The sequence below is a fragment of the Excalfactoria chinensis genome, chromosome 3 (genome assembly GCF_039878825.1).
Source record: "Excalfactoria chinensis isolate bCotChi1 chromosome 3, bCotChi1.hap2, whole genome shotgun sequence".
NCBI classification, from domain to species: domain Eukaryota; kingdom Metazoa; phylum Chordata; class Aves; order Galliformes; family Phasianidae; genus Excalfactoria; species Excalfactoria chinensis.
In genome coordinates this window covers 100,774,392-100,795,366 of record NC_092827.1, presented here as the reverse complement: position 1 = coordinate 100,795,366, position 20,975 = coordinate 100,774,392, and the positions used below count along the sequence as shown (strand labels likewise).

General features: G+C 52.9%; 1 protein-coding gene across 3 annotated transcripts in view; it reads left to right on the top strand.

The window, feature by feature from the left end:
- The window catches only part of LOC140249538 (phosphofurin acidic cluster sorting protein 1-like), a 42,580-nt gene that overhangs the window by 20,731 nt on the left and 874 nt on the right, over positions 1 to 20,975 (top strand). The window contains exons 2-24 of one of the 3 annotated variants that reach the window (XM_072331362.1): positions 6,550 to 6,637; positions 9,791 to 9,880; positions 10,195 to 10,320; positions 10,516 to 10,678; positions 10,830 to 10,921; positions 12,176 to 12,256; positions 12,997 to 13,056; positions 13,695 to 13,846; positions 16,490 to 16,583; positions 16,918 to 16,989; positions 17,167 to 17,297; positions 17,422 to 17,554; positions 17,664 to 17,768; positions 18,329 to 18,435; positions 18,704 to 18,858; positions 18,951 to 19,061; positions 19,135 to 19,237; positions 19,502 to 19,534; positions 19,885 to 19,927; positions 20,036 to 20,078; positions 20,163 to 20,304; positions 20,441 to 20,664; positions 20,839 to 20,952. In XM_072331362.1, coding sequence (XP_072187463.1) covers positions 6,550 to 6,637; positions 9,791 to 9,880; positions 10,195 to 10,320; positions 10,516 to 10,678; positions 10,830 to 10,921; positions 12,176 to 12,256; positions 12,997 to 13,056; positions 13,695 to 13,846; positions 16,490 to 16,583; positions 16,918 to 16,989; positions 17,167 to 17,297; positions 17,422 to 17,554; positions 17,664 to 17,768; positions 18,329 to 18,435; positions 18,704 to 18,858; positions 18,951 to 19,061; positions 19,135 to 19,237; positions 19,502 to 19,534; positions 19,885 to 19,927; positions 20,036 to 20,078; positions 20,163 to 20,304; positions 20,441 to 20,664; positions 20,839 to 20,952 — 2,462 coding nt within the window. The remainder of the gene's footprint in view (positions 1 to 6,549; positions 6,638 to 9,790; positions 9,881 to 10,194; positions 10,321 to 10,515; positions 10,679 to 10,829; positions 10,922 to 12,175; positions 12,257 to 12,996; positions 13,057 to 13,694; positions 13,847 to 16,489; positions 16,584 to 16,917; positions 16,990 to 17,166; positions 17,298 to 17,421; positions 17,555 to 17,663; positions 17,769 to 18,328; positions 18,436 to 18,703; positions 18,859 to 18,950; positions 19,062 to 19,134; positions 19,238 to 19,501; positions 19,535 to 19,884; positions 19,928 to 20,035; positions 20,079 to 20,162; positions 20,305 to 20,440; positions 20,665 to 20,838; positions 20,953 to 20,975) is intronic. The other 2 variants (XM_072331365.1, XM_072331364.1) reach the window with 2 other exon arrangements.

The following is a 20,975-nucleotide window of genomic DNA, read 5'->3' as shown; positions in this document are numbered from 1 at the left end:
TTACGCAGTGTATTCATTTTTAGCTGGCTTTTTTAAAAGTGGCAAAGTGACTCATCTTGTGTTTACTAGATGGAAAAGTAGCACAAAATTAATCTGCTTTTGTACAAAAATGAGAATCGAGTCTAAATCTCCAAAGTCAGTCTTTTAAATTAGCTCTCTGAGGCTACTTTAGGTATTTTGGATTATAAGAACGTTCAACCAAACGTGTTTTCTGTGGGAAAACCCAGTTAATTGGATGGAGGATCATTATTCCTTAGTAGTCAATCCAATGGATTCTGGTCAGTACTCTTCAGGAGTCTGGAGCTAGCAGATCTTGTCTTACATACCCTCCTTTTTTACTTGGTGGTTCAAAGAGGAAAACCAACTTTCTGCTCTTTCAAGCTCTGAGTTGGTTTCTTCTGCTCTGCAACTTGCCAGTGAAACTAAGTGTTTCATTTCAGTTTGCTGGTGGCATTCTCCATGCATCCAGGGCAGGAGGTGGCTGTTGGGGCTCTCAGCTAACTTTGCTTCCAGATGTCTGCCCTGTGAGTTCCCTCAGCTTGCTGCTTTCAGTTCTTTGGTGCTAAGAAGTGTTTTACTTCCATTTCTTTTAAGCTGTTCTTATCATTAGCTGTATAGTAGGATGATTGTTCAAATCTCGATTTGTGCAGGCCCCAGAAAGTGGGTACACCTGAAAAGCACTGTGCATCCATGACCGAGGACCCTGTGGTCTGGAAAGGGCTGTATATGTTTTTAACCCAGCTCCACTGTAAAACCCTGGCCCTGTGAACTGCAAGTGATTGCCAGGCTCAGGTGCTGTACTCCCAGGACTTGCTGCCTGACTTCTGTTCCTCCGTGGCTTTCCCAGAAGCAGCAGCTCTTGCCCATGATGGTCCTGCTCACGCAGGATGCTCTTGCTTCTTCTGATGTGACCTTCTTCCTTCCTTTGATGGTGGTGTGTGTCCCCATCCTGTCCATGCTGGCATCCTTCAGCATCCAACTCTGTAATCAGAAGAGATGTCTAGAAGCTCTTTTGGCACTGAACCTGGGTACTTGGGCTACGTGGGGCAAAGCAGAGGAAGCAAACGTTTCAGATAAGACTCACAAAATCCCTGTGGCCAGACAAGGCTACCTGCAGAGCGTTCAGTTTTGACTAGGGCACAATCAGACCACGCTGTGCTTTGTGGCAGTGCTGGAGAGTTAGACTAGTGTTTTGTTTTGCTTTGTTCTTTTCTTTTCCGCACAGGATTGATGGCTGTTGCAGTGTGGAGGATGGCAGGGTTGTGTATAGTCGTGGTGAGGGCAGAGGTAGCTCCAGTGGAGTCCAACTAAATGGCCCACTCATGTCTCTCTAATTACCTCTTGATTTTATGCAGGGATTATTGTTGTGAAGAAGCTGTACTTAGGTTTACCAGGGCAATTTCAGTGCATATCAAACTTCTGAGAAGTGTAGGTGACACCAGAGGACATTGGTGGTATTTGCTTCTACGAACGGGATCAAACTGCTCCCATTCCCTCCAGTGAAGACAGCTCCAGTGACACTGAGATGGTTCTTCCAAACAGCATGGCCGGGGCTGCAGTGGGTAAGAACTGGGTGGCATGGCTCTGGAGCACACTGCACTGACTGTGGATGCTCCTGATGGGGAGCTGATGGAGACTGATAGAGTACACTGGACTGAGTATGGGAATTGTGGACACACAGGGCTGCTGGTGCTGTGCAGGAATCAGAGGGAACATCCTGTGCCTGCAGCGATAGTGGATCTGTTGTTCCTGTGACAGATTGACCTCAAGGGCTGCTCTGAGCATCTCCTGCCCAGCTGGTTGCCCCCAGCCCTGCCACTGCCAGGGGTGAAGCTCACCTTCTAAGGCTAAGTACTCCAAGGGTGTCTGTGGGGTTTGGGCAAGCCAGCTTGTACTTGTGAATCCCTAAAGGATGTGTCTCAGTGACCAGCTTTTTGCCGGGAAGCAGAAGGAGCCCTGTGTGCTTCTTGAAAGGATGTCTTCAGATAGAAAGGGCAAATATAATGTGCTCCTACCAAGCTATGAATGCTTCTCTGGCCTTGTGTTTTGTTGTAGTTTCTGCACATTGCTATGCATGCCATTGATAATTTGGCTGGGTTTCATCTTTTAGATACTTGCTTCTTGGCCCCGTGGTCTGAAGATAGTGTGGTCTCACCAGGCTGCTGTGCTACCCTTCCCTCCAGGCACTGGGCCATTTGTCTGAGCCCTTTGGAGCATTTCTTTGTGAGGAACTGCCAGATAGTTCTGAATGAGTTTTTTTGTTCAAGAGGTACCTTCCTGAGGAATCCAGATCCTGGGCCTTCCTTGGAATTCTGTCCTTCTCTAAAACACTGTCACCAGCTAGTTCACACTCACGTGCAGTCTTAATTATTGCCAGCCCTTCTTTACCATTTCCTCCATGCTAGATAGGCAGATCCAGAGGTGCCTCTTCTGACTGTTTTCAAAACTCTCCAGTATTACTTTGGCCTTGAACTAGCTTGTATTTCTTTTATATGTTCCATTCGTAGTTTGATCAATGAACCAAAACAAGTCACACTTTTGTCCCTTTGCTTCGTTTGGCTGGTACTGTCTTAGGCAGGTACGGGTGGCAACCAGGTCTCAAACTGGCCAAAAAGAAAAGGTTTGAAGCAGAACCAGTGGGGGAAACCTTGAATGAAGGCTGAGAACATCCGGGAAGGCAGCACAGCAGCTTTGTTTCGATAGCAGCACTCCAGCTGGTGCAGTTATCAGGGACAGTAGTACTACCCCATGATGATTTGTCAGGGCATTTCTCTGCTGCTGACTTTTCCTGCTGCACAGAGCAGCGTGACCAGACTGTAAAATGGCATTGTGAGCTGCCAGCTTTGCGCCTGACTTCAATCAGATTCAGTGTTAGCAGGAAAAGAACTTTGCTGGGAAACATGCAGTTCCCATTAGTACTTTCATCTTTCCACTTAGCCCTGAGGAAGAGAATGATTTTTGCATATGATGTTAGGTACTGAGAAGCACGTGCCTTCCAGGCAACAACAGCAGACGCATCTCTTGGCTGTGCTGCATCCTCCTTCACACCTGGCTGCTCCACACACAGGTAGCACACAGCTCTGAGCCTCTGGGTGGCAGCCCATGCAGCTTTGGAGTGCTCTGAGTGCAGCAGCTGGATGCAATGTGCTCAAGGGCAAACCGCTGACCAACCCGGAGCTGATGAGAGATTAAGGAGTTAGGCACTCTTCCAAGTGCTGATTGGAGCAGGGCATGCCTGGTAAACGTCTGTGTGCTGTGAGACAGTGACATTTAATGCCATTACAGATGGACTGCCCAGGTGGATAAGAGAACCTGGGGCTACTGGGGTGGGCTTTCCCTCCTGTGAGGACAGAGAAATGTGCTCCGGGGCCATGACAGTTACGGAGACAAGGAAAGATGGATGTAACTGCTGTACAAGATACTGCTTTCTTCCCTTTGCTCTCCCATTTGTCCTAGCAGAGAATGTTGCCTTGTGCTTTGATGGCATGCACCCTTCTGGCACTGTCGTTCTCACCCATTCCTGGGTGCCTTTGCCTTCCTCCCCTGTGTGGGGTTATGAAACAGGAGTAGGTCTCTCCTATCTATGCACTAGCAGCATCTCATTGCAACAGAGTGCAGCACCTTGACTTCACAAGGCTGTGGGAGTGTCCTGAGCAGCATTGTGCTGGACACAGCATATTTCTGTGCTCTTCTCCATCAAAGGTGAGCTGGACAGGCCTCTGGGCAGAGCAAATCAAGCTGTTTCTACAAGCATCTGGACCTAGGTTCTGCAGGGAGAGCTCCAGGGCATCTCTAGAGCCTGAAGTGCCTGCTCTTGGCTCACTGCCTCTTGCCCTCCAGGGGTACGGTTTGCAGGAAGAAAACACAGAAAGGAGCAGGAATACACAGCCCAGTCCTTTGTGAGCCTTGCTGAACACCTGGCATCCCCCCAGGAGCCCTGTCTCAGAGGTGGGTATCACCTTGAAAAACAAACTGGAGCTGTCAGAGGCAGGAAGAACATCAAAGCTAAACAGCTGCTGTTGAAGGCTTAGCCTGCAGCTGTGCATCTCATAGCATCGGTATTGACAAGGATGTGTGGAGGAGCACTGCTGAGAAGGGTGGGTGTGCTCCAGCATTCATAGGTGGCATAGGAGCTTCAGGCAAAGCCCAGACAGCCTAGTGGCTGCCTCTCAAAGTCAGTCACAGTGTTCAGGAAAATAATACTTACTGCACAGAGCCGTAACTCACCAGTGGTCAGTGAGCCAAGCACAGGGCAGTGCAGGACAACAGCACACCCTGTTCACCCTGAGCTCAGGCCTCACTCTGCCAGGTACCTTTTCCAGCCCATGGGTAAGTTTTGGGCAGCTGTGCAACTCCCATTTTGCATGGTGTTTATAAAGCTGCTGCTACCCCTTGCTTTTGTGTAGCCAGATCTTTTTGTTGAGACAAGAGGTAGGTCAGAATTGTTTTCCTCTCCCCACTGTTTGCTCTTGCTGCATACCACAGGCTGCTGGGCAAAGCTCTAGCGTGTTCTTCCTGTATTGTGCACACCTTGTGTTTTCGTCCCATTTTCCTTGCTCCTCCAGCAGCCAGAAGAATGGTACCTCTGGTTTCTGGGTTGTGTTCCCCTGGCATTGAGGTCTTTACTGAAGCATTGGCTGTGAAATGCAGCAGTAGAACTATCTGCGGTGTGTGCCACCTGGGAACTGCCATCACCTACAAGGGAAATGAGGTTGGAGGGTCTTCAGACCAGAGCCAGGGCTCTCATGCTGGAACTGAATTTCACTAAACGTACGTGTTGCAGGTGACGTGCAGAACAAACTCTATAACCATGACGTAGTTGTAGAGCAGGTAGGTTTTATTCAGCCTGCTGGGCGCAGGGGGATAACTCCTTCCTAGCCTGCACACCGAAAGCAGGTAAACATCCCTATTCATAGAGGGAATGTGTGCATATTCATGGTGCAAGGAGTGGTTATTACTATTAATTCTAGAAATTCATTGCAATATTCCACACCCCAAACTCCACCCCTAACTAATGACCCCATATTGTTCCCATTGTTTGTGCTCAACTACTCTTGCAATTTTAACAGTATAACAGGTTAGCCCTTTATTCACAGCAACTTTGCTTTTCAAGGTGCACTCTCAAGGCAAGTTGGTGGCACTGTTAAAAATGCTTCATCAGACTTCAGAGCAAAAATTGCAGCTCATTTTAGTGGAGAGGAAGGAAACGGTTCGATAGCTGCAGCCTGTATCTGGGAAGGGAAAATATATACCTGGAAGGATGCTCTGGGGAGGGGAGTGGTTCAAAGTATGAGTTTGGTGCCTGTGTTGTTTGGATACTCTGAAAAATTTCACCTGTTGTGGTCATTGTGGATCAGTCCCTTCCTATAGGGATCTGCAGGGATTAGTGGAGGACCCACCGCTGGCCAGAACTGGCATTAAACCCAAAGCAGTGACACAGATCTGGGAGATGCACAGACTGATTAAGTAACAGAGAAAAAGAAGGTCATTAGGGATAGCCAAGCTGCTGAGGAGCACCGTTTTAAATAAAGGTATTCTCAATTGTTGTAAAGAAGTACATATAGGCTCCAGAATGGGCATGCTAATCTCCCTGGGAAGGGAGGTGGTACTGCAGAACGTGGGGTTTTGGAAATGGTTTGGGACTGCAGGGTCCCAGCTGTGGCTGTGCAAATGAGATCTTATCAGGGATGCAAGAGCCCCGTTTCAGGTTAAGGAAATGGTCAGAGCTTGTAAGTATGCACGTATGCTTCCTTGAGGAGAAACACCAGGTACTGATGGGATTCCTGAATTCCTCCGGGAGGAGCACGAGGAGCTAATGAGGAGACTGCTTTGGGTAAGGAGCCCAGCTGCCAGATAGAACTGCAGTCTTCCAGTATCCTCAGAGGCACCTCTAGGGTCTCTGGAAAGCCAAAGTCGGTGCTGGCTGGGGAGCGGTGCTAGCCATGCTTAGCCCCTCTGCAAGCTTTTCCCTGGTACAGCTGGTAGCTGCTGTTCCCATCGTTCTGCCAGCACTCAGGGTGATGCTGGCTGTCTCGTGGACACCAGCCCATCCTTTGACTGCTGAGCTCAGTTTCCTCACTGTTTTTTTTACCAGGGTGTGTCTCCATGGAGCCATTCGGCTCTGGGTGACACTGTGCAAGGAAGAGCTGAGTTGTGATGTCTGCAGGGGAGCACCCGCCATAACTAAGTCCAGGATAAGAGTGGATTTAAGTACTTTGGTTTATAAATAAACAGCACTCGTGGCCAAGGTAGATTTAAGCAGAGCTGGCAACAGTCCTGCTTGGGAAGGGATCTCATCACCACATGGCCTGCTGTTGGACTTCCTGTCGCATGCTAATCCCTTAAGCCTGCTTTAGCTCCGTTAATTTTCCTTCTTTCCTTTTTCCCCCATGGGCTGTTTCGGTGGCTCGTGAATGCCAGCGTCCCTTGGCCAAGCCCGTGTGTGCGGCTGGGCCAAGCATCCAGGCTGCCTTCCGAGCACCGGGTACCATGTGGCACGGCCCCAGGGATGGTGGTGCCTGAATGCGTCCCATTCTCTCTGTCTTACAGGCTCTGCAGTCTGCGCCTGAAGAAACTCACAGTGCTGAAAGAGCTGGACAAAGAGCTGAGCTCTGTGCTTATCGCCGTGAAGATTCAGGTAGGCTCCTCTCCCCGCTGCTGCCTGATGGCAGCGAGCCTGTCCTCGTGCCCTCGGTGAAGTGCTGGTCTGCGCATCCCTCCCTCTGTGCTGATCCCTCGTTCCTGTCTCATTTAGCAGCCTTGGGGGGATTTGGGCTCCCAGGGGGGTAGCAATGATGTTGCAGGAGTAGGAGCAAGCTGCCTGATGCCAGTGGGCATCAAGGGTGAATGTAGGTAGGCACTGGGACTGAGCGCATCCTGCCTTAGCCGAGGCTGCGCTCTCAGGCTGCTGTTGGAAGGTCAGTGTCCTTGCCCCACTATTTCCAACCCCTTAGTCTATCCTTAGGTGTGGGTGTTTTCTGGCAGCGCTGTCTGGATTGCCATCCTGAGGAGGGCAGGAGGGCTGTGTGATGGATGGGGCAGCTCTGTTCATGCCTTCTGCTGCCATAGGTACCTAATGTAATCTTACTACTGCCTCGGCTGCCCATTCCTTTTTACCATGCCTCTACTCTGAACCAGGCAGAGGGAAGGGGAGATGGAGTTTGCTACCATCTCATATGTACAGTCCTGCACTCTCTGCTGCTGCAGAGACATCCTTGGGGGTGCAGACATATGCTTTGCCAAGGGGCAGCAGAGGAGGTGCCTCCTAAGTGTGCTGCCCTCTCCGCAGCTCCCCTAACCCAGCTGGGGTGCTCGTGTCCTTCCTTCGTTCTTGTCAGCGGGCTGAGAAGCCGCTGATCCCATTGAACGCACTGTGGGGCGGGAGCTCAGCAGCTTTGCGCTCCCACAGAGCTCTTTGTGCTGCACACATTAGGACCTAAATCCTGGATTAGGGCTGGAAGCTGCTGCATTACTGGAGCTCCGGGAGCTGGCATTTGCCTTCATGGCAGGCCTGGTTCACTTGCCCAGAAGGATCTGAAAGCTAAATGTCTGAAATAAAGGGCCTGGAAGGAAGAAATCAGGAGGGTGCTGCAGTCTACGTGTAGTTTGTCAGCATCCTGCTTGGCTGGCTGTATGTATGGTGCCATGCAAGAAGACTGAAAGCGCTGGCTGTGCCCCTTCAATGGGAGCACTGGTGAGGGAATGAGCTGGGGAGGAGGGAGAAACCAAGGCTGGGCAGCGGATACCAGCAGTGCAGGGCTGGGGCTGGAAGTGGGCTAGCTGCCTGGAGACCTGCGTGTCTAGGAGGGCTGTGCTTCAGGACTGCCTCCGCAGGCCTGAGCAGCTGCTTTGCCAGGGCTGCAACTGCCAAGCCTTCCTGGAAGGCAGATGGAAGCTGTAGGCAGCTTCTATGCAACCTGCCTACAGAATGGTCTCAGATGGATCCATTCCTCCTGCTCCTCTCCTAGGTAACAGATGAGTCACACTTGCAAATAGCTGTTTGAAGGCTGCCCAGCAAGTGTTGCCATCTCTTGGATGGAAGCAGATGATGCATGCAATTTGTGGAGGACCTGCAGGAGGCAACTGGGGACTGGTGAAAAGGAGAGCTGTGTTCTCTCCCATTTCAGTGATAGCTCTGCTGGACTGGGGTAAGGCTGTCAGGAAGCAGCTGCTCTGAAAGGCACCTTAGATGGAAACAAGGCTCTGACCCTGCCTGGTGCTGCCAGGTGTGCCTGACTTAGCACCATAAAGGTGCCATTATCTTGTCTTGGCTCCGTAACTGCGATTATTGTGTGAAGGGAAATGCAGCGCTCCTTCTTGGCAGGGAGACATCATCGTTCAAGAACTCCCCATCTTGAGCTGTGAGGAGGGAAAGCTGTCAAAGAAAGAGGAAAGGAAGTCCCCGTGTTCCCAGAGCAGGTGCTGTGGGAGGGATGCAGCTGCTCCCTGGATGCAGCTGGTGGCTCCGGTTCAGCCTTTGTTGTGTTTTCTGTCTCTTGTCATGAGTAGAAGAGACTTGCGTGGTTTTCTGTCCACACCTCACCTGTGGGTTCTTTCTGGTCTTATTACAACCATCTGTTAGGAGATTTTCCACTCCTGAGCAATTCCAGCTACTCCGTAAGGAACCAAATTTCCTGATGATACTTAAAAAGTTGTTCTTTCCCAAAAAGCTTCTTTACCTCAAATTTTGGGTGGTGCTTTTCTGCCTGCTTTGGCCTGGTTTCAGGATGTGGCAGTGAGCAGGAGCCGGGTTTTTGCCTCAGTGGGCAAGAAAAGGTCAAAGCCTGTCACCTGTCTGGTAGTACAGGGCTTAACTTTGCCATAACTCTGTCCTCAGGAGTAACATCTTCAGGAAGAATAACTGCACTGGTGCGTGTTGCCTGATGAAAGACCCAGTCTTTGGTGGAAAGCCTCTCCATAACAAACAGTAAACAACGAATGCGCCACAGTAGCTGGTTGTAGTGGTGACCACCTACCATCTCAATAAAGAGCAATGCAGGAAGGAAGAGTCGGTGCATTCTTGGCCAGGGAAGCTCACAGATGGTGAAGGGGATTAGCTCCACCTCCTCTCTTCCGTCTCAGGAAGCCTTTTCCCAGGGAAAGCCTCGCTCCTGGCATAGTTGGTGGGAGCTGTGTTACAGACAACTCTTGGAAACCAAGGGCCGTTTCTGTAGAGCTTGTCTTTGCTGTGGTGTCATTGAGAACTGTGGCACTGCGTTGCTGCAAGGTGTGGAGGCCTTTCTTGCTTCTTCTCTTTAGGTTTTTTTCCTTTCTTTCTTTGTTTTTTCTCCCCTTCTTTAGCCTGTGTAACACCAGCAGTGGCAGTGCAGGAAAAGCCTTCAACCAGTGCCACTCAGGCTGGCCTGACCCTGCTGCAGTTCCCATCAGCGGAGCACCTTTGTCACTCTGCTATAAAGCAGTCTTGCCCATCACCATCTTCTCTGATTGCAGAAAGGATGCAACTTTGGTCTCTCTTCCTGTGCTACCTGTTTGCCAGTGTCATGGTTTCTGGGGCAGCTGACCCATTTGCAGTGGGTGCAAGGAGAGCAGGGGGCTCTAGTCTTGTGTTTCTCTAGCATTTGGCTGAGTTGCTGAAGGGTCTCTGGTCTTGGCTGACTTAGGCTCTTGCTGGCCATGGCATCTGTGAGGCCTTTGGCAGCTCAGGAGAAACGCAGTGTTTGAAAGGTGGCTCTGAGAGGTGAAACAGATCAGAGCCTATGTACGTGGTGCAGTGGGGTTTGTGGCCTACATGGTTCAGCTTAGCTGTGCGCACTTACTGATCTTCTTGTAGGGTTCGAAGCGAGTCCTGAGATCGAATGAATATGTTCTCCCACCTGGCGGCCTGATGGAGACTGAGCTGGAGCTGACCTTCTCGCTACAGGTACCCTGTCATGCTCCTGGTGCTTCCCTCACACAGCATTCCTCTGCAAGCTCAGCTTTAGGGGCTGGCTGTGAAGGGGGCAGCCTCTGAGGAGGGCTTGGATCATAACAGCGCAGACTGATGCTGCTGGTCAGCTGTTCCAGTGCTTTGGGGATTGTTTTGCTGGGCAGTGGGGATTTGGAGGATGATGCAATGGCCTTTGAGCTGGCCAGATCCTGCTGTGTATCAGCACTGGTGAAGAATTCTCTACCTACCCATATGCTATGCTGAGCCCTGCTGTCATGCTGCTGTCTCCCTATGCTTCCCTTCCCCAGTACCCACACTTTCTCAAGAGAGATGGCAATAAACTGCAGATCATGCTGCAGAGGAGGAAGAGGTACAAGAACCGCACAATCCTGGGCTACAAGACCCTTGCCGTGGGCATCATTAACATGGCGGAGGTATGGGGTGCTGGGAACAGTTTGGGAGCTTGGCATGACCTCCCTGTACCCGTGTGGGGAAAGGAACCTGGCTGGCTGGCAGGCACTCGGTGCTGAGTGCTCTGGCTTTTTTTTTTTGGCTCCCCATGAGACAGAGGAGTGGGCTGCTGGTCACCTGTATCACCTGCCATGGGGCTTGTCTGTCTGTCTGCCTAGGTAATGCAGCACCCAACGGATGGAGGGCAGCTTCTGAGCCTCCACAGCAACATGAAGGATGTGAACATCCGAGTGGCTGAAATCAGCATCTACTCTTTGTCCAGTCAACCCATCGACCATGAGGATGGGAGTGTCCCCTCAGGTCCTAAAATCAAAGCTTCAGGTGTGTTAGTGCTCGTCACAGACCAAAATGCAAGCATTTTGGGTAGGGCATGGATAATGGTGTGCATCCCCAAGCATTTACCAGCAATATTGGTTATTTGGCCTTGATATGTGTCGTGTTTAGCTGTGGCATCTGCAGTATCTGCTTTCAGATCGTTCACCAGACATTGATAACTACTCTGAAGAAGAGGATGACAGCTTCTCCTCAGAGCAGGAGGCCAGCGATGATGCTGTGCAAGGCCAGGTAAGGGAGGTCTGGATTACATTTTGATCCCATCTCTCAGGCAAGGATCAGGGGTCAAGGGTCTCCATCACTCCAAGGTCTCACATCTCCCTAGCAAACATTTGTCGTGGTTTCAGAGTGTAGAGAGCCACAATACCTGGCAGCAGGAAGGATTGTGGGCTACAGCCAAGCCCAAAGTGGGGCAAGGGACTTTAGAGAGCTGCAGTGTATTCGGATGAGCCACAAGTCTCACCCATGTGTCCTTGGAACTGTCTGGTCTGCTGTACAAACGCCCCTGCTGAACACCCTCCACCTTGCACCATGGATTCTCTGCCATCTGCCTGTGTTAAAAGACCAAAAGCTGCCCTGAGCTGCCCTCTCTCTGGGAGATGGTAGACGTTTTAAGAAGTAGAAGTTTGGGTCTGAATGTGGTCAGGTGGCAGAGCCATCCCGGCCCTGTGGTGTGTTGTGCCACTGCTATTTGCTGTCTTCCTGTTGTGGGGCATACCCCCAAGGAGACAAAAAAGCCTGGTGGCACCGTGTTGGTCAGGAGCAGGGGCAAACCCAAATCCATTCAGCTTTGACCACATTATCTGTCCCACCATGCCAGACTAATATATCACAGCTCCATGCTCTTGGAAGTTGTGTGTGTCCTTGAGGCTCATCCCTGGAAGAACATTTCCTTATGACCCAGGTTTCTCACTGGCTGCAGGAGTGCCTGGCTTATGTACTTGGTTTCTTTTCTAACCTCAAAGGTCTAATCTCTGCTGTTGCTGGGCAAAGAAGAGCACTAGGGTCAGCATGCTTTATGTACAAGCTGTTTCTCCTTCTCCTGTTCTGTCACGGAGTCTGAGGGCAAGTCAGTGTAAGCAGGGCTTGTTGCCTCTCTCCCGGGTGTGCAGGCAGGGTGTTGTGCTCTCTGAGCTAAGCCTGGAGAGGGGAGGCCAAGAGTGGCACACGTGGGTCATGGAGAGGCTGGTGAGTGCAGGGAGGAGTTTTAGATCACAACAATGGCTGTTGCAGAAGGTTGCTGTCCCTCCTCTGGACCTTGCTGCCACATTGTCTTCCTGGAGAAGCAGAGGCTCTAGGGAAGAAGGTCTCTTGGGGGAGAAAGCTAAGGAGGGAGAATGAGGTATGTGGAGAAGGGCAGGAGAAGTGCAGAGTGGGCCAAAGCTTTTCGAATTAGGAGGTAAGTGCAGGGCAGGAAGATTCCAGGAGGTGCTGCTCTCTGAAGCGTCTCGGTTGCTCTGATGTTCTATGATCTCTTGCCTGCAGGATCTGTTTGATGAAGAGGATGACCTGAGGAAAACAAAGAAGGCTAGGAGGAAAATGATCCGAACCACATCAATGACCAGAGTAACATCCATGTTTCCAATGTGATCAAAGCAATGGAAAGGACTGAAGTTCTCCCCTCCCTGAAGGGAAACGGGATTGGGTTTGGGGGGGCAGGGGATAGTGGCACTGGTGCAGAGCAGGTGACAGAGCCCTTGGTTCTCAGCAGAACAGGAAACCATCCTGCCATTGCTGAGCTAACTTGTTGGTCATAGCCATACTGCAGCTCGTGGCCTGTACTATGCTTAGCTTGGCTTTATGTAGATAGTATTCTGTGGCTTCTGTGACACAATCTCTTCTCTCTCACTGCCTGAGGAGAAGAAAGACTGCTACGAGGAAGGCCATTCTGCTACCCTGGCATTTCCTTGTCCCTGTCTGCATAAGGCCTGCAGATCCCTCAGTGCCTCCTCACTGAGTTTGTTCCCCTTCTTTCCTTGATTGCAAGCAGCATTCCTCGAAGAGGTGTTCTGGGAGAAAGGGCATTTAAATGGAGAGAAAGTGCAATTTCAGCCTATAGCAGAGAAATTCAGAGTCCCTGCACTCTCTGTTGTGCTCGTATACAGCAGCTTCCTGTGGAGTCCAGATTTAGTCCAAATCTAACAACAAATTTAAGGAAGGGAGATTGCAGCTGAGCATGGGCCTATAGGCCCAGAAGAGTAACAGTGGCCTGTTAAAGATAGTAACAGCGAGGTATGCATTTAACATCTTGAAACTTGTTTTGATAATTTTGCTGATCTTTATTTCCCTACTGTGTTTTGTTTTAGCAACCAAACTTCAAGCAGAAGTTTGTGGCTTTGCTGAAGAGGTTTAAAGTGACAGAGGAGGTAAGAAGCAGGAAGGCTAACCCACCTGGCAGTGTCTCTTTGCAGATGTATAGATATCAGAGTGCTGGTTTCCACTAACTGGAGGTACGAGGCATGAGCTTCAGGTGCTCACAACCAGAGGTGTTGTGAGATATGGCGTGGACTGGGGCTTGGCCTTTCCAAAGCTTTCTTCTTCAAGAAGGAAGCTCTGAGCCTCACGATCAAATCCAAGACACCTTCCAAAAGTGCTTGTTAAGGAAAGTGGCCATGAGTGGAAGGGTATTGTCATACATTGGCTCTGTACCAGGAAATGGCACTGCAGGGACTGCGCTCATCCTGCTCATTGATAAGAGCAGCCTCGTATCAGCATTTGGGTAACTGGCCTAGGCTGGGGGCCTGCTGCGAGCTCATGGCACTGCTAGTGGAGGTCTGCCAGGGTTTCTTAACTCCAGGGGCTGTGGCTGTCTGAGATTCCTTCAGACATCATGCTCATGGCAATCTCCTGTGGCCAGTGACAATGTCACCTGCTCCTTCTGCAGGCTAGATTTGGCTCCCTGAGGTCAGAGCTGCAGTGCTGGTAGGAGGGAGCCTGCACGTGCCTTGTCTGGAATGCAGGTGACTCCATATCTCTTTATTGCTCTCTGGGCTTGGTCCCACAGGTTCTGGATTCTGACCCTGTAGACCAGACCCAGGAGGTGGAGGAAGATCTGGGCTTGCTCTATGACAGCCTGGAAGAGTGCAACAACAGCGACAGTGGCCCAGAAATTGAGGACAATGAGAGTGTGCACAGTACACCCAAGCCTACCCTGAGGTAAGGATCACAGGAAGCCACAGGCCAACAGCACAGTCCGTGGAGCCTGAAGAAATGCTTTCTGATGCTTTTCTGTTGCTTGGACTAATGCAGGCAGTGTCACCTCTCTGTTCTCATTGCCATCTCCTGTTGGCACATCTGAGCTCTTCCCTTTCATATCCTGTTTTAAAACCACCTCAAAACTGCCCATTAAAATTGCGTTCATTCATATTTAGTTTCACTTAATTTCCTCCCAGTCCAGCATCTGTTCCTTATCTTCTGGAAGAGTTTCTCCTTGATCTCAGCCCCCTGCTGTTCCCAGCTCTGATATCTTTCTGCTGACAGTCCTGACCTTCCCAGTTTCTCCACGCCAAAGCATGCCTGTCTTTTGAATGCATTGTTTCATGACTGCTAGGGCTGGTTCCTGTGTCCCTGTAAGGTCTGCATGCAGTGTCCCAGCCTTCTGTAGAGGTGTGTGTTAGCAGCCATCAGTGATGTTCCTCATCCTACTTGCTCCCCAGGCACCCTGTGGCTTGCCTTGCTCTCCCAAGCACTGCTGCATTTGGCACAGAGGTCTCCAGTGGACCGTGCAATGGAACCAGGCTTTTCTCCCATGTGTTCTGCATTCACCTGGCCTCTCTGCTCCTGGCTGTTCTGTTTCTGTGCTGTCCTTTTGTGGCAAAGTTACCTTCTATCCTCTTTCTGCTTGGCTGCCTCACAGTGCCCCAGGTCTCTTCTAGCCAAGCCAAGATTACTTGTCCTTATTGTTTCTATAGTTAAGTATTTAAATCTAGTTCGGAGTAGTTTGAATCCCTGCTGAAGGTACTCAGTGGGGGTAGCAGACTTGGTCTGCATAGGCAAGATGTGTGAAGAGAGAACTTCTGAATTCCAGAACCACTTCAAGGCACTGGGGAAGGAAAAGGAATGGTGGTCGTATCCCTCACAGCTACGAGCTGTTGTAAGAAGGTGGCAGATGTGTGGGCAGGAGGGAGCTGTGTAGGTGGTCTGCTTGGATCTCTAAAAGGAATTTCATGTGGGCTCTCCCCAAAAGGCTTTAAAGAAACAAAGGTGCTGTGGAAGAAAAAGGAAGCTCTTCTTTGGGCCAGATGGCACTTAACACACATAAACTATTTCAACTATGTAAACTGTAAGAAAAGTCTGTTAAGAGTGTTTAAAAGTAAGACCTGGCTCTGACCCTGCAGATCCCTACTTGCAGACATCTGCTTTCTGGGAAAGCATCTGGGACAAGTGCTGGTTTGAGCTTGCACCTGCCCTTACGGCCTTCCTTGGGCATTTGCCCTTTCTGGTAGGGAAGCCTGTTGTGCCCTGAGCTGCTTTTCGGCCCATTCAGTGTCCCTAGCTTGGTTTGCTCTCCGTTGTCTCAGTTTCTGGCAGTGCTGAGTGTGTATCTCATTGAGTTCCCTAAAGGCTCTGTACTTCTTCTGAGTAGAAATGAGAGCCATGTACAGGCTGTGTGTTTCCAAAGCCCTGCATAGCATTCTCACCTTTGTCTGAAGACCAAAAGCAAAGAAGCAAATGGCTCCTTAGGGACTGAGAACATGGATTGGGGTAAGGTGGTAGATTGTCGGGTACAGAAAAGCTGTGCAAAAGGTTTGCATAAAGCTGAACCTGCTGAGGCTCTGACTCAGTCGTACCAGCAGGAGAGTCTCTATCCTGCATTGTATGCGATCCAGAGGCATCCAACCTAACAAAAGGGAAGGCATGAAGACACATGTTGGTTGAGGCGGCAGTGACATCAGGGTGTGCTGTATCCTGGTAGGGTTACTGCAGCAGTGCCTTGTCTCAGAGGAGCCTGAGAGAAAACTCCCTGTCATTTTTCTGGCTCGTGTTTTTAATACAGTCAGTATGGATCGAACTGTTGGCTGAGAAAAGGCAAGGGTAGAGTAATGACTGCAGAGGGTGCCTGAGATCCCGTAGTGGACATTGGAGGGGTGGAGAGAGCAGAAACATGCTAATAATAGGAAGCCTCGGTTATCCCTGTGTGACATGGGGAAAAGAGCTCATCAGGGCGCAATGCTGACTCTAAACCTGTAGCTCTTGTAAATGAATGCATTGTGAAGGAGCTGGTTGTGGAGCTAGTGAGGGGAAATCAGCCATGACTTCTCCCAGACAGTGTACAGACGCTGCTGCTGAGGAGCTGCTCTGTTGTGGGGACCATCGCTTACTGCATTGAAATGCCGCTGTAGGAGCAGTGCGAGCAGAGAGAACCCAGCAAACAGCGTTGTGCCTGGCAGCGTAGCGTTGCTGCTGCTGCGTTAAAGGGGAGCAGCAGGGGCAGCCAAGATGTTCAGAAGCCTGTAGGTATCCTGCAGAAAGTTGCAGGTACATCCAGGTGAGAACAATAGATAGCAATGGCAACTCTGGCAGAGTCCCAGCAGCTGTGCCCACAGTGCTGCAGCCAGCAGAGCTTCCGGGGAAGTGGAAGCGACTGCTGGAAGCGAGCATGGTTTGGTCAGGCTGCTGAGCACATACGTGGGCGTCTGCCCCTGTGTCCCACTAGGGACCGCTCTGCAGTGCTCTGTGCTTGGGATAGGCTGGCGGGGGCGTGCTGGGATCGCGGTGACTTTGTTCCTCTCTTATTCCTGCCCTTTTCTCTCCCATCTGTCTGTCTGTCCGTCCGTCCGTCTGTCTGTTTCTCTGCAGGCGTTTCTTTGAGGGAGTCTCTCATTCTGGTTCCCAGACTGAGATCGGCAGTCTGCACAGCCAGAAAGGGCAGGACCAAGAGTCGGGCAGCCCTGTGAGTTACACCACCACCACCACTACCACCTCCACTACCACCTCCTGCCCCTTCCCTCCCCGGCCAGCCCAGCATCCCCGCAGTGCCTGCAGCTCCCTCTGAGTCTGCTCCTCCCAGCAGCACCTGCCTGGGGCTGCTCCTTCCCTTCTTTCCTCTTCTTTCTCCCAGTGCAGGCAGACAGGTAGTGATGGCCTTTCTGGCAAGGCAGGGGGATATCCTCTGAGGCTGGTCCCAGAGTGCGGGAGCCTGTGTTCCGCAAGGTCCCACCGCAGGCATCAGTCATTCCCCACACAGGGCACTCCATCCCACTCTGATCCTGCTCCCTGTCCCCCAGGGCGAAGCAGAAAAGCGGAAGCCAGGAGCGCCACGAGCACAGGAAGAGCCAGGATCTGAGGTCCCTGTAGTGGTGAGTCCAGTGTATGGGGCATGGGGTGGGGCTGGAGTGAGAGCGGGAGATAGGGCTGCAGGAGATGCAGCCCTGAGGCCCTGTAGCCTTTGCTGTCCTGTGGGATCTATCCTGGATTGGGGTCCCCATGGGCATGTGGAGCACAGTGTGTGCAACGAGACCATGTGTGGCCCTCAGGAACTGGCTGCAGAGGAACCGTGTCCCCGGCTGGCCCCCCCTGAGGCTGCCACCAGGGAGAGCAGTGTGGACAGGCTGGCCCAGCTGGGCCCCGGAACCAAATCCGAGCTCTCCAGTGCTGTGTCACCCAGGTAAGGTGGCTCTGGGCCCTGGGCTGTTGCTGAGAAGGCTCACACTGCCTCCCATCAGTGAGCAGGGCAGTGGTGGAGATGGGACGTCTCCCCCTCCCGGTGTCACGGTGCTTCTCGCTCACAGCAAGGCAGAGAGCAAGCAGTTGTGGCGTCCCCGCAGCACCTCGGTGAAGGACCGGCAGAGCTCCAAGGGACAGAGTGGTCGCACCAGCAGCCTGGACAGTGAGAGCTCCCCGGACTCGTGGCACAGCACCCAGGTGAGGCCCTGGTACCATCTCACCTGATAGTTTTTTGGGGCCTTCTGTCGCAGCTGCTCACAGCTGGGGCACCCTGCTGGGCTTAACCTTGGTGGGGATGTCGTCCTAGGTGCCCCGGAAGTCTGTTTATGATCAGCTGAACCAGATCCTGGTCTCAGATGAGCAGCTTCCAGAGAGCATCGTGCTGGTGAATGTCGCTGAATGGCAGGGGCAGGTGAGTAGAGGCAGAGGGAGCTGGATGCGTGTGGATCCCACAGGCTTGTCCCAGCTATGGCAGGGTGTCCAGGGACCTTGGCACCAGCTGTGCCCTCCTCTCCCCAGAGTGTGGCCCATCCCTGGGGAACACAGTGCATTTGCAGCACTGAGCTACACGCACAAGTCTGCCCATTTCCTCCATCACCTGCCACGTGCTGATGTAGCTGGATCCTCAAAAGTATGACACCCCGAGTAGTCCCAGAAGGGACAGATTATGTGCCTTGTGCCTTTGGTACGTGCTCAGACCGCACTGCTCAGGACTTTGTTGGATGCCCCAGGTGAGGTGCTGCACTCCCCCTGCTGGCACTGGGCTCTGGGGAGAAGAAGCAGCACAGTTTCCAAGGCAGCCTTGTGGCAAAAAGAAGAACTCCTTGGGTTGAGGCATGCTGCATGTCCATGCTCTGGCTCTTGTCCCGATGTGGGGATGCTTGAGTGCTCAGCCCAGGATGTGCTGGGCTCCATCCCATAAGGGGAGTGGGGCCTGGGCGGGTGCTTATTCAAAGCCCTCTCCCTTGGCAGTATGTGAGCGAGCAGCTCCAGGCGCACAAACAGCTGGTCGTTTCCACCTGCTCAGTGGCAGACATCCAGGCGGCCTTCAACACCACCGTCTCCCGTATCCAGCGATAGTGAGTATAGCTTGGGCTTGGTCTGGCAGCTCCCTCTGGCTGCCAGGAATGGCATTGGGTTCCCCGGGGGCTCAGTGGGATTCTGAAGCTTTGGATGCAGCTACAGGAGCTGGTGTAGGCCTGGGGGAGAGCAGGAGATTCCAGCCCACATGAGCTGGAAATAGGCAGCAGCAGGGTTCTGGTGCTGGGCACATTCCTGCCCATCTTGCTGCTGCATGCTGATTTCAATGGGAGTCCATCACAGTCTCGTCTCTTCTCCCTTTGGCAGCTGTAACTGTAACTCCCACATGCCCCCCCCAGTGAAGGTAGTTGTGGCAGGAGACCAGAGCTACCTGAGCGTTGTCCTCCGGTTCTTCGTGGAGCAGCTGGCCAGCAAGACGCCCGACTGGCTCAACTACCTTCGTTTCCTGCTTGTGCCACTGGGTGAGAGCTGCCACTGGCCTGGCCCTGGGGCTGCCTTCCCACCCTGCCATGTTCCCCTGCCCAGAGCCAACGCTGCCCTTCTCCCCACGCAGGCTCTCACCCTCTCGCCAAGTACCTGGCTTCAGTGGATAACAAATACAGCACTCTGTTCCTGGACACGGCGTGGCGGGAGCTGTTCAGCAGGGCTGAGCCCCCCACTGCAGGTGAGGAGTGGGGCTACTGGGGCTGCCAGTGCCCAGCTGTCCCCGGGGCCCTCACTGCTTCCTCTGCCTGCAGACACTGTGGACATTGCGGGCCGCGTCGCCCAGTTCATCGCCGGAGCGAGTCTGTCTCACCAGCTGCCCATCTCCGAGGCCATGCTGACCTACAAGCAGAAGAGGTGAGCGTGGCCTGGGGGTGCCTCGTGCAGCCCCAGTGTGGGTTGTGCCTGGGCCAGGGCTGTGGGAGATGGGGACGAGCTGAGCAAGGCCACCTGCTGACCCCTCTGTAGCAACTGGGGGCTGTGGCAACCCCAGCAGTGGGGACTGACCACCTGGGCTGGGCTGGGCTGAGGGCACCAGCCAGCGCTGCGCTGCCCAGGGGTTGACGCTCGTGTTCCGGCTGCACTCTCACCTCTCCCTTCTCTTGGTTTCTGGCACCCAAGGAAGAGAAGTCTCTATTTTGATTTTTATATCAGGTATTGGCTTGTGCTTGCTGTGCCGCTGCCTGGCCCTCCCTCCCCCCTCCTATGTGCGTCCACCCCCTGTGCCGTGCAGAGGAGCCGTGGCCCCAGAATGGGGCAGGGCTGCCCTCCCGCATGCCAGCCTCTCCCAGCACCAGAGGAGCCGACTCCTTGCCTCCTTGTGTAGTGTGCCCTGTGCTGCCATGTCGGGGACAGGGAGTCCCATGGGAGGGAGGGCAGAGAAAGAGGGTCCTGGTGGCCAGGAGCCAGTGTTGGCCCCTTCTGATGTGAGGGTCCCAGGGCTTCTAGGTTGGCCAACGTGGCAGGCGTGCCCAGCCCCTCACCAGCCTCTCTTCCTTGTGCAGCCCTGATGAGGACTCCTGCCAGAAGTTCATACCCTTTGTGGGGGTAAGTGTGTTGAGGAGCCAACAGGCAGCTGGGCTCCAGGGGGAGAAGGGGCAGTGCCTGTTGGTACCAGCAACTGGAGACCAGCTGACTTGTCTCTCCTTGCTGCAGGTTGTGAAGGTGGGCCTGGTGGAGCAGTCCTTCAGTGCCTCTGGTGAGTTCCCACAAGCCCCTTGTTTGTGCCTCACCATGGTGAGGTCCTGTCAGTGTCTCCCTGACCCCCTCGTTTCCTCTGCAGTGGACTCAGATGATGCCACGGCCTGCACCCCTTCACTGCTGAGCTCAGTACCGGCTGCTGGCAGTGCATCCCCCTATGGCAAGGAGCCCGTGAGCACCCCACCACCCTCCCCATCCGTCAGCAGCGGCCTCTCAGGTGCTGGGTAAGGAAGTGGGGCTGGCACAGGAAAGTTGGAGGTGCTCCTCCCTGGCCAGGCCGCTGCATCCCAGGGTTATGGGGTCAGCGTGCTCCCAGGACAGGCTGCAGCTGTGCCATGGGGTGCTGCCCATCTTGCCCAGGTCTCTGAGCCCCGGCGTGGAGGTGATGGGCCTGCAGGTGGACTACTGGACAACACAAGGGCTGGATAGGAAGAAGGAGGGCGAGAAGAGGGAGACGGGCATCAAGAACACACTCAAGAGCAACTTCCGCTCGCTCCAGGTCAGCCGCATCCCCGGCGTCGGGGAGCTGGTGCCGCCCAGCACTATGGCCATGACTGTGGTCACCAAGGAGAAGAACAAGAAAGGTAACTCCTGAACCAACCCTGGGGCGCTCGGCAGTGCGGGGCCACAGCCAGCTGCACAGAAGGCAGTGGGAGGGCAGGCTGAGAACAGCTGGGGAAGGCAGCCCTGTGGTGAGGGCTGCCACCCACTGCCCCATGGACATCTACTAACACTGCTGTTCTGTCTCTGGCCCTCAGTGATGTTCCTGAGCAAGAAACCAAAAGAGAAGGACCTAGAACCCAAAAGCCAAGTCATCGAAGGGATCACACGTCTCATCTGCACAGCCAAGCACCAGAACACCATGCTGCGAGGTGAGGGCAGGCATTAACCCCTG